The sequence below is a fragment of the Thamnophis sirtalis genome, unplaced genomic scaffold, assembly GCF_051295495.1.
Source record: "Thamnophis sirtalis isolate CommonGarterSnake01/CBP01778 unplaced genomic scaffold, rThaSir2_p1.2 scaffold_8, whole genome shotgun sequence".
NCBI lineage: Eukaryota > Metazoa > Chordata > Lepidosauria > Squamata > Natricidae > Thamnophis > Thamnophis sirtalis.
The window spans coordinates 45237693-45250373 of NW_028261388.1; the positions used below are offsets into that span (position 1 = coordinate 45237693).

Sequence of the window (12681 nt, forward strand, 5' to 3'; positions counted from 1 at the left end):
TATATGCATAGATATGTCAGGTTCTGTATGTATAGGTAGAGGGATAAGTTAGCATAATAGAGTTTGTTGCATGGTCCCCCTGAATCCACTCATGTATTTCTTTTCTTACCAAAGAAAGCAGGAAAAACAGAACCATGGATAATTCATATTTTCTTGTTGCTTGCTTTTTTCCTCCTGAAATACAAGCTGTAACTTTCATGTAGGCTCCAGTTAGCGCATAATATGTTGGAAGCCACAGTCAGCATTACATTAGAACAGTAGCAGCAATGTTATTCTATATTTAAAGTTTTTAAAATACCCTTGTCACTCATTCTAGTGCATTTTTGCATGATCAGAGTTGAATTTATTAGATCTTGCTCACATAAAATACAGAATTGTTATCTATTTGTAAGTATGTCTCCAAATGCCCCCCAAAATGGAACTTACTTCCAAATCACAATATACCAATTAGTGAATTGCTAGAGCCATAATCATTCTTCGTTAGTTTACATTTTTCATTTTTTTACATAAAAAGTATCATATATGGATTACAACCTGTGAATCAGTTCTTTGTTTCTTAGTTCTTTGTGAATTATAGTATATCTAGCATACTTTCTAAGACATAATGCTAAATTTTATTTCCTTTTTGTTTCAGTCATTATTTAACCTGTTGGAATTTCGAAGGCTAGTCTTGAATTACAATTTACCAGCAAGTGCTCAAGATCTCCCCCGAAACCAAAAGGTATAATTATATACACTGTCTTTTATTTTACACTGCCCAGAAGTCCCTCTTTGAGACAGAAATGTGAACAATAAACACAGAAACAAATAAATTGTGGAAGTAGACAGTTGCAATTTATCGGTAGATTTATTGTGTAGAATTGACAAGAAAAGTAGTCTCATTATATTTCAATTGTATATAGGTATGTGTGTAGGTATATATGTATATACATAAATATTTCAAAGACGTTATAGATGATAATAGATGATAATATACTAGCTTACAAGTTTACAGAATAATTTTACAGTGCTTTAAAGGCTAATAACATAACTGTATTTGAGACCAGAATATCTGTCACTAAGTGAAGTAATTGTTAGGTGAAACATTCCATGACAGCACCACTTAGTCCATTAGTCCCAGTTGCAGTCATTAAGTGAAGAGCTCCTGCTTCTCCTGATCTGCCCCACTTGCCTTTATTTCAACTTCCCTGGTCTGCATATCTCTGCTCCATCTCTATGTCTTCCACTCCACTTCCACCTATCTTTGTCAGCCTCCAGCCCTTGCCATATCCATTTGACCTTAACCTTTTGCATTCTTATGGTGCTGATGAGCTGCACCTGGCTAAGTGTCTATTTTGAATTAACATGAATAAGAGAAATAATTTGCTTATAATATAATTATATTTTTTCCAGAGATTTTTAATATGAAATTACTGCTGATAAAAAAATATCAGATCATAGTAGATGCAAGCTATTAAAATGATAGTCCAGATATAATTAATGGAGCATGAACTCCATGGAGTAGGGAGTAAACAAAATTTGTAAATCAATAATAGTTTATACAATCAACTCCATCAACTCGTCAAACTTGTTGATTTTTGGGAGGTGAAGAAAAATAATAATGGTTTACTCTAAAATAATATAACTATATTGGAGTTTGTTAATATTGTGATTAGAACATTTAGCCTTTTTTAAGAGGATGGAGTATTTGATTTATAGTTGTACTTTTTACAGATTCATAAAAATGCAAAATTCATTATTTATAACTATTTCAAATACAGGAACATAGAAATTTACCTTTTATGCGCGAATTAAGATACCTCTTTGCACTTCTTGTTGGCTCGAAAAGAAAATACGTTGACCCATCAAGAGCTGTTGAAATTCTTAAAGATGCATTTAAATCAAATGATTCGCAGCAGGTAATTTAAGAACTTTCTACCTTACTTTAAATAAAAATGGTTATCAAAATTTGCAGAAATGATACCAATAAAACATTACCAAAAGTACTTTTACCTGATGAAATTTTCAGACTGGCTGTTTTGTTAAAAAAAATTATGTCAATTTCAACTAATGAAGGATCTAGCTAAGGTTGTCAATTTGTCCAGATATTAGTAGGTTTGTGAATACGTTCATTTGGGGTGGGGTGGGGATCATTTTTTTTCTTTTCTTTTAGATAAAACCACAAAGGTGGAATGATACATAGCCTACCATTCTATGTTCAGATAAAAATATCCACAACTCCATCCAATAAATAGGAGATTATCTGCCTCAAATATTGAGGAGTTTCAATATTTTGACTTTTATTCTACTTTGCTATCTCTACTAAAACATTAATCAAATCTGCAGTTTTGCTAACTTTTCCTTCTATCATGTTCCCAAGTTATTAATAGTTGTATTACTATAGTAATTAATGTCCATGAGTATTAAAAATACCTATCCAGGACTGAACTTTATGGCACCTAAATTGCTATGTTTCATATTGATAAGGAATTGTTGGTAGGCATTTTCAGAATGTAATTCAAGCCAGTTTTATTGTCATGCCAACCAGCTATGATTTAAAATGCTTTGTAATCAGAAAATTGTGTGGTACTTTATTACATGCTTTGCTGAAACCAATGTATATTACTATTATAGCACTCCTACAATCTGTTAGGAACTTGCTGAGTTAAAAAGAGAGTTGTTTACTGTATGAAGAATTGTTTATGATATATATTAAGAGAGCTGAGGTGGTACAGTGGTTAGAGTGCAGTACTGCGGGCTGCTTCAGCTGACTTCTAGCTGCAGTTTGGCAGTTCAAATATCACTGGCTCAAGGTTGATTCATCCTTCCATCCTTCCGAGATGGGTAAAATGAAGACCCAGATTGTTGGGAGCAATATGCTGGCTCTGTAAACTGCATAGAGGGGGCTGTAAAAGCACTGTGAAACAATATATAAGTCTTGTGCTATTGCTATTAATGCTTTGATTTCATGGTGCTTACATATCTATATCTTTATGATCTGCTCTTGAGCCTTTTAGGAGTCAGTATCTTTCATTGAAGATAGAAAAAAATTGGTTTCCAGTAATTAGACACCTTGCTGTTCCCCCAGATTTCTCAAAGATGACAAATTTTTAACCATATCAAAAGCACTTTCTTTCAGTATTCTGGGATGCAGGTGTATATAAGATCTCCTTATTTTAAATCTATCTAAAAAGCTACTGTTAATTACTTGTAAAATTGTTTTTGAACTTTAGCTTAGCATTCTTTGGAAACACCAGTTTTTTCATTCTCTAGGTTTTCCAGAACTGCTGGAAAATTCTGAGCTACTGTATATTCTTCTTTCATAAGTTATCTCATTCTGCCTTGTTTCTTGTCTTGTTTTATATCTTCTCTTAATATTTTGCTCAATCACATTTATTTCCTCTTTCCCTTCCCTTTTCTTTGGAATTATTTGCATTTGTAATACCTTCTGTTTTAAGAACTTCCACCGACATTCCAGGCTGTTTCTTGTTAACTGCACTTGCTATGTAATCTTAAACAAGTTAAACGTTGATCAAATACAATTTCCAGATATATTGTTCAATTATACTAGACTTTAGCTTCCTTTAAAATTACAGCATTTTACGCTACCCTGTTATTTGCAATGAACTTACCTTTTTATATTGGTTACAAATGAAAAATAGTTGACCTTCTTATACCCTTACCCAACTCTGTGAAAGAATTTGTTTTTTGCTTTTTCTCAGACAGCAGTACACATAAACAGCAGATAAGTCTCTTATTACTCTTCTTTCATGGGGTGTTTTTTTTTTTTTTTTTTTGCTTATGGAAGACTACATATTTTCCTAATTGGGTTAGTAAATCCCATCAAGATTTTCACTTTATGTATTCTTCCATTTTTAAAAAAATATCCAGCTGTAAATCCAAAATCATAGTTTTCTGTTTTGGGGGTTGGCTCGGTTTGAATACAAGCAATTCTTTCCTTTTTCCTGTTTCAATTCTTTTAACAAATTGTGGTCTTCAGTTGATGTAACCCATGGGAGTCTGCCCACCATTTTTATGTTATGTTTTTATGTTATATAAAACAGCATTTCTGTACTACTAGTTCATGTCTATCTTTTCCCAGACCCTGGGCAATTAGTAATATACAACACAAGCTATGAATTTTGTAGGCCAATATTTTTCCTGATTTAAGCAGATTTGTCCTAATGGAATAACATTGGATAGGGTATAAATCTTTGTCCTTATTGCATGGAATGATCTCCAATGCAATAACAAGATATAATTGAGATTTCCATCTTTCTGTAAAATATTATTTATCAATCCTTATGAGGCAAAATACAATTTATATCAATTCTTCCCTTGGATTTCTTTAGATAACAGGCTATGTATCTCATTTTCACATCCTTTCTGAAAGTAAAAGTTATATTCATCTTTTCATTTCTTGTCCTTTCGATGGACATAAATTATGTAAGAGAACTATAGCTGAGACTTCAGGATTTTACTTCCTAGATAGTTCAAGTTACTATGATGTGAGTATGGCTACTTTTTATGGCATGTAATCATCTGTAGGAATGTCTTTGATGGATAGGAGAAGCTGCAAACTAGGTTAACAATCAGATAAGGAGCAACTTAGCTTGCAGAAGGAATGAGGTGTAGCAAATATGTTAGAAGGGACCCTTTCTACTTTCTTGGACTATAAAAGTGTGAGGGAGGAAAGGTGCACTTTCAGACTTGCAATTACTTGCAACCTTACAAAAAAGAAGCATCCATGTTTGATGTTTCTTGTTCCAGTTGCCTTGAGGAGCTGACATTAACAGTACCACTCCTTCTGCAAATAAGTTGCCTCTTATCTGCCTGATGCCTAATCTGCAGCATCTCCTTCTCTTCTTAATTGGGTTAGAAAATTCTCTCAAGAAGGACATTTTCACAGACCACTATACAATATCATTTTTACACAAATATATTTTCAGTTAACTTGATAATTCACAAGTTGATGGGCTACACATAGTCTGATCCTCAGACCAGTGAGGCACCAGCTGTCAACTCGTGAAGCATTCTTCAAGTTGTCATAGGCTGGGGGATGGGGAATTGAGCCTCGCAGCTAAATCAAGGAACTTGTATTTCAGTCAAAACAAAGCACGTTTCAGCCAGCAATGTTAAGGTCATCTCCACAGAGATCCCCAGTGGCCAGAGGGAGTGACTTCTGCAAATCCACAAAATTGCTTCATTGGGAAATGTGACTGATGACACACCTTGGAGGGAGGGGGAAACAGGATCTGAGCCAAGGCACAATTTAAGTGAGGTCAGAATTGGCTTCACTTGTTCCATGCCGACATGAAGCTCCTAATAAATAACTGGATTTATTTGAATAGAATAGAATAGAATAGAACAGAATGTCAGACCTGCAGCTTTCTTTTGGATCTTTGGCCTGCCACACTTTCTATTGTTCTATGCCTTTTTCTATTGTGGGAAAATGGGAATAGGGATTGTACGGTTTTCCCAGATGTGCCAACATGGCTCTCTTAATAAATTGGAACTTTGAGCAATACTTTGCCTTGGATTCTGATTTACTTTTGGATGCTATTTGGAACCCTGACACAGAACAGAATAGAATTCTTTATTGAATAAATTTCTTTATTGGCCAAGTGTGATTGGACACACAAAGAATTTGTCTTTGGTGCTTGGCTTGAGGCTCATGATTTAATTAGGCCATCAGTTGGAACACTGACGCCAGCTATTTTAAGTATTCATTCAGGGCAAAGTTACCTTTCCTGTTTTGCAAATTCTATTCTTTCCTCCTCTTCCTCTTCTGTATTTTTTCTTCTTAAAAGCTGTCTTCTTCCATGAAGTACAGAATATCTTGCTGCCTTGTTTCTGGTTGTTGGGCTTGTCCACTGGGTTTGTTTGTCCACCTGATTTTCTTCCTTCTAAAAATTTGCTTCATCTTTCAGCTCCTGTTGATTTAGTAAAATATAGTCCACTTTAATGAGTTGGCCACTAAGAGCTCCATTCATTATAATTTTCTTCAAGAACTATGCTTGCTACAAATATATGCTGAGCTATTTTGGTAAAGAAAAATAGCATGACAGTAGCCATTTGAAATTATGGTTCTCACTTCATCACCACAAATGAAATACTTTTATTTATATTTTATCAATCCAATTTCAGGCTAGAAAATACGTTAGGAACATCCCAGTGAATTGCATTGTCAAACTCCTGTTAGTGCTCCATTGACAAAATTCTGTCAGTTCCATTTGTTTATTATAGTGCCTTTTGCACTTCCAAGTCTTGCACATGCGTGATTTTTCCTATATTCCTCTCTTAATGTGTTTGTTTATTATTTCTCAACAGCAAGATGTGAGTGAATTCACACATAAGTTGCTGGATTGGCTGGAAGATGCCTTTCAAATCCAGGCTGAAGAGGAACAGTAAGTAACTCTTGTAATAATAAAGATTAATTTATAATTGAATGTATTTTGACAAGTCGTTCACTCAGTATTTAGCATCAAAAATCTTATGTAGTCCAACTCTTGTAAATTCTATTATGATCCTGAAATTCAATTCAACACAACACACTATTTTTGAATAAGGGTAGCTTAGATGAAAAACGTTATCTCTACAGTTCATCTATGATAAACTGGTAGAAGAGTGAAGCAGGCAGATGTAAATTCATATTCTTATCCTAGATTATCTGGATTGCTCTCCTCTTCTAGAGTATTGTGAATACAGTATGAAATTATTCATCATGTAGCTATTTCAAGGTCAGTTTAGGAGTGGTTTGCTTCACTTTATCAGATTTATTATAAATACTTTATGTAAGAAAATAATTTGAATTAAAATAGCTTAAAGAAATTAATAATTGAATATAGTTGAAAATCACTTCATGGATTCTGGATGAAAATTTGGATACCAATTTAATGGTGATAATAACATTAACCAAAATAATTATAAGTTATGAATATAATATACTGGAGGGAGTTCCATTGAATTCAAATATTCATGTATAACCATTTCATTAAAATATGTGGAATAATTTGCATTTAATTTTAACAAAGATAATTGTGTCTTTAGGAATGGGGAAAAGCCAAAGAACCCAATGGTAGAACTGTTTTATGGCCGGTTTTTAGCAGCTGGATTTCTTGAAGGTATTACTCTTGAGTGTATTTGTAGTTCAATTATCCTACTAATATTTTAATACAAAATGTAGTACTAAATACTACTTTAATAATAAAGTCCTAAAATAGCCTTAACACGGCTTTTAAAAATGATTCCTCTATCCCCTATCCTACCCAAAGAACATGTCCCACTTAACTATTTTTATATATACTATATACTATACTATTTTTATATACATTTTCCCAGCTTGAACTTTCTTATCATGGTTCTGGGATTTTATTTTATTGGAAGGGAGGCTGGAACCTAGTATTTAATTACAACTTTCACATATCGTGTACAGAGCCATAGTAGTGCAGTAGTTAGAGAGCAGTACTGCAGGCTACTTAAGCTGACTGCTAGCTGTAGTTCGGCAGTTCAAATCTCACCGGCTCAAGGTTGACTCAGCCTTCCATCCTTCCGAAATGGGTAAAATGAAGACCCAGATTGTTGGGGGCAATATGCTGACTCTGTAAGCTGCTTAAAGAGGGCTGTAAAAGCACTATGAAGCTGTATATAAGTCTAAGTACTATTGCTATTGCTACAATGGTTCACTTGTAGTAGACATTTGAAATCATATTTGATAGATCAGTTAGGTCATCTTTAAACAGCTTTATAAAAAGGTAGTAGGGTTGACTATGTATGTTTCCTGTTGAAATCTTATATCTCCCTCTTCTGATAAGGGAAGAAATTTGAAAATACGGAGATGTTTGGCCAATATCCACTTCAAGTTAATGGCTTCAAAGATCTTCATGAGTGCCTAGAAGCTGCCATGGTTGAGGGAGAAATTGAATCTTTACACTCAGAAAATTCTGGAAAATCTGGTCAGGAGGTAAGTGATATTATACATTTGGCAATACCCATAACCCTTTCCATGATTCAAAATGTAGATAACACAAAATATTTTGGCAAATCATTTATTTATCCAAACAAAGATGAGCTTCATGTACTTGTTTATGTTTATTTCGATCTCAACCAATTCTGGAATTTAAGAATGTCTGTCTGTGTCTAAAATATGGAAGCAGGATTATTTTATCTATTTTATCCTCAGTTGTTCCAGTAACCTGATAGGGAATCATTGAATCAAAATTTCACAAAAAAAGTAAATAAAAACAATATTTGAACTAGAAACATACTGGGTTTTTTGGGTTTTTTTTGGATGTTTCAAAAGTTTTATTTTCTTTTAAAACAAACATTTCATCATTCCTCAATCAGTGAGACATCGGAGTACAATTTTTTGTGTGTGTCAAAATAGTTCTAGTTTACCATCAAATTCTTGTCTAGCCTAATGTATACCCCTCCCTCCCTCCCTCCACCCTCTCCCCCCAACCCCCCTCCTCCTCCCCCCCCCGACTTCCCAGAATCCGTACATGGTATGGATTTTTAACAAACACAGTCTAAAATCTATTGAGAAAAAAGAAATAAAGAAATTAATGACATCTCTACATTGATCTTAGCTTCTTCTTGCTGAGCTAACTTTAAATAATTTAAATCATTTCTGATCTTAAGCATAGGCTAACTGGAATTTCTTGGTCCCGTATTCATTTTGTATATAGTCAATCCATTTTTTCCAGTCTCGTTTATATCTCTCATTTGAGTGATCTTTAAGATATGCTGATATTTTAGCCATCTCGGCTAAGTTTGTAACTTTCAATGTCCATTCTTGAATTGTAGGCAAGTCTTCCTTCTTCCAGTATTGCGCCACCAACAGTCTTGCTGCCGTTATTAGGTGCAGAATCAAGTTAGTCTCTACCACTGTGAAGTCAATACTTATACCTAGTAAAAATAACTGATGTCAACATACTGTTGACATCAGAGAAAAACATTGAAATCATGATATAAAACTATTCATACAATTTATAATATAAAATAAAAATATTAAATCAGATGATTTTAATGATTAAATTCAAATAAATGAGAAACTAGTCAAAGCATAATCAGTGGCAGATTAATTTATATGATGCAATATTTAAAGTGCTAAAAGTTTATTTTTTTGTATTCCAATGTGAATATACATAGGGAAATGTAACTGGGCCAGTCACTCATCTGCTTTTATTCCTAAGGCAAGTCTTGGTATCTAACTTGATGTCTTTAACCACTATATCCAACTTGCACTTACATATGCATACTTAAAAGTTATAAATATATAAGCATAAAGGAAAATATCTTCATATTAGTTGCAAATTCCTACATGGCGTTCAAATTTAGAGAAAAGTGCAGAGAAAAGTTAAGAAAAGTAAAAAGAGAAAAATTACAGTATGTTAGCTAAGAAAAATTATTCCTGACATTTTTGGGACAAAAGCTAAAGGCCTAATGTTATTCAGCATATAAAAAAACTCCCCATTTTTCAGAATCAGCATATTTTATATTCTGGCCATTCTGCTTAGGAGCCGAGGTGGCACAGTGGTTAGAGTGCAGTACTGCAGCTACTTCAGCTGACTGTTAGCTGCAGTTCGGCGGTTCAAATCTCACCGGCTCAGGGTTGACTCAGCCTTCCATCCTTCTGAGGTGGGTAAAATGAGGACCCAGACTGTGGGGGCAATATGCTGACTCTGTAAACCGCTTAGAGAGGGCTGAAAGCCCTATGAAGCGGTATATAAGTCTAACTGCTATTGCTATTGCTATTCTTATGTCACTCTCAATTTCTATTCTTTCTTCCTCCTAGCATGTGACCATGTGGAGGATATGCTTTTTTTCAGTTCAACCGAGTGTTGATCTACAGATTGTGAAAAGAATTGTAGGCTTTTTCTCCCAGCCTGATATTGTGTGTTGAAAAAGAACTACTGGCCCAGAGTCACTTGGCTGCCTTATGTGCCTAAGCGGGACTAGAACTCAAAAGCTCTGCTTTCTAGCCTGATACCTTTATCATTAGACCAACCTGGCTCTTGTCATTTCCAATTTTATTGGTTGTTATTGTTTGGATTCTCAATGTCTCTTCATTGCATCACTATTCTTCTAATTAAAACTGGTATTTGTGGATTGTTAAGCCATTTTTTTTTTGTTCTTAATGGGATTTGCTTAATGGGATTTACTGTCTCAGTAATCAAATAATAAATTAGTCTACTCAAAATGCTCTATTCTTGGTTCCCAAAACAACTTTATTCTTACGTTCATACAGAGTTTAAAATTCTTTTAAGAGTGATCAGTTTTATTCTGGCATATATTAAAATGAAAATAAATAAATAAAGTAGAAATAATTTATATTATTTACACACTAGAAGTAAAAATAATACATTCATAAATCAAGATATAATAGCGTAAATTTACATGTTAAAATTCATTTATGTATCAATGTTCTGTTAAAATAAATCTTGTTTTTCCACATCCAATTGCTGCACTATTACATAGCTGTCTATATATTTTGTCTCAAAATAGTTATATAAAAATTGGAAGTAGTTTCTCAGAGTGTGTAATATCTTTTGTGATATAACCATACTGTGAATGTTGGTTGTAAATAAGTCATAGCTGACTTGAGAGAAAAGCCTAGCGAAAACTTTATATAATGTTCTATTCAGTCCGCAGCGCTTCAGAAAGTTTTCCATATCATTTAAGCAATATTTAGTTCAAGCCATGGCTTCAAGCTATCTTACCTAGTTCAGGGTTGGCCTTCTTCCGGTTCTATCATTCATTAAACCTAATTCCTTTTGCACAGCATATATAAGCTTAAGTGTTGTATGGCTTCATTTGACCTATATCTTAATACACCCTATCATTGTTCCATATTTGTTCTTCACTTCAGGAAAAAAAGAGACTTATAATTGTTTAGGGTTTCTAATTTTTGTTTGTGTGTGTTTCATTTAATGGAAAATAAAATATTTTTACTTGAAATGGTTATGCATAGTGTTTCTTCGAGCAATCATGAAGTGGGCAAAATAATATTTTCAAGAACAAAATGGTAAGAGATTGTAACTTGTAACAAAAGCTTGTAACCATTCTCTGCTCCTTAACCTTTCTAGAGCTTCTTAAAATAATTCAATAGGATAATTGATAAAAAGTAGTTCTATGCTCTTATTATGAGTGTTCTGTCTTTCAGATTTATTATTAAGTGTTGATGGCCACTACATAATGTTCACTCAAAAAGATACAGTACATATAGACTTAAAGGATATATGTAAAAAGGCCAGATTTTTGAGATATAAAAAAATAAGACCAAGATAGATCACTTAAGAATTTTTTTTCCACCTTTAACATATAAGCTGTACAATTCAATTGAAAAACAAACTGAAACTTTTAAGAGAAAAAATAACTATAAAAAACATAAGTAGCATGGTTTCATAAGTGTGCACACCCTTAAACTAATACTTCATTGAATCACCTTTTGATTTTCTAACAACATTCAGTCTTTTGGTAGGAGTCTATCAGCATGGTATATCTTGCCTTGGGAATATTTGACTGCAGTCCCTTGCAAAACTACTCCAAATCTGTCAAATTGCAAGAGGATCTCGTATGATCAGCCCTTTCAGACACCCCACTGATTTTCAATTGGATTCATGTCTGGGTTCTGGCTGGGCCATTTAATCTACTTCTGGTGAAGCCATCCTTTTGTTGATTTGGAGGTATGTTTTGGGTCATTGTCGTGTTGAAAGAGGAAATTCCTTTTCATCTTCAGCATTTTAGCAGAGGCCTGAAAGTTTTGTACCAAAATAATTGCAACTGTTCAAAATTTCCTCTGCCTTGACTAAAACTCCAGTTCTAGCTGAAGAATAGCAGCCTCAAAACAGAATGCTGCCACCACAGTGTTTCACTGTGGATATGGTGTACTTTTAGTGATGTGCAGTGTTGCTTTTGCAACAAACATACTTTTTGGAATTAATGGTTCAATCTTGGTCTCATTAGACCTTAATGCATTTTCCCACATGCTTTTGTCAGATGTGATGTAGGTTTTTGCAAAATCTGGCCAGACTTGGATGTTTTTCTTTGTAAGAAAAACACCTTACCCCATATGAAGAATATGGGAGATTGTTGTCACATGTACAACAATCAGAAATTGCCACAGCTCCTTCAATATTGCTGTAGCCTCTTGACAGCCTCCTAGACCCCAGTGTTCTTGTTTTTTTCATCAGTTTTGGAGGAACATCCAGTTCTTTGTAATGTCACTGTTGTGCCATATTTTTTATACTTGTTGATGACTGTCTTCAGTGTGTTCTATGGTATATCCAGTGTCTGGGAAATTATTTTGTATCCTTCTCTTGATTAATACCTTCCAACAATAAGATTCCTTTGATGCTTTGTAAGCTCTTTGCAGATGATGGTTTTTGCTGTAAAAAGCAATTCAGTAAATGTCAGAAAAATCCTGCTAGAGCACCTGAAGTTTAAATGGACTTGATCACATTCATCTGGCAAATGTGTACTGACCTCTATTTTAACGTCAATTTGAATATGCAAGAAATCAGGACCCAAAGTGATTGAAATTAATATTGATTTAATGCCTTCTAACAATTTCTACAAGAATCTGAACCACTAATAGTCATAGCAACCTGACTTTATATAAGTCAACAGAATTCAAGGTGGCTGGACTTAGATCTCTTGTGGGCGGCGAAGAAATTTGAGATCAATAATATGCTTGGTATC

At 33.9% G+C, this 12681-nt stretch overlaps 1 protein-coding gene across 3 annotated transcripts in view; it reads left to right on the top strand.

Annotated features, from left to right (window-relative positions):
* USP25 (ubiquitin specific peptidase 25) overlaps window positions 1–12681 on the top strand; it is a 73268-nt gene that overhangs the window by 35059 nt on the left and 25528 nt on the right. For 2 of the 3 annotated variants that reach the window (XM_087721531.1, XM_087721533.1), the window contains exons 6-10: window positions 635–721; window positions 1761–1898; window positions 6310–6386; window positions 7030–7103; window positions 7794–7942. In XM_087721531.1, coding sequence (XP_087577657.1) covers window positions 635–721; window positions 1761–1898; window positions 6310–6386; window positions 7030–7103; window positions 7794–7942 — 525 coding nt within the window. The remainder of the gene's footprint in view (window positions 1–634; window positions 722–1760; window positions 1899–6309; window positions 6387–7029; window positions 7104–7793; window positions 7943–12681) is intronic. The other variant, XM_087721532.1, reaches the window with a different exon arrangement.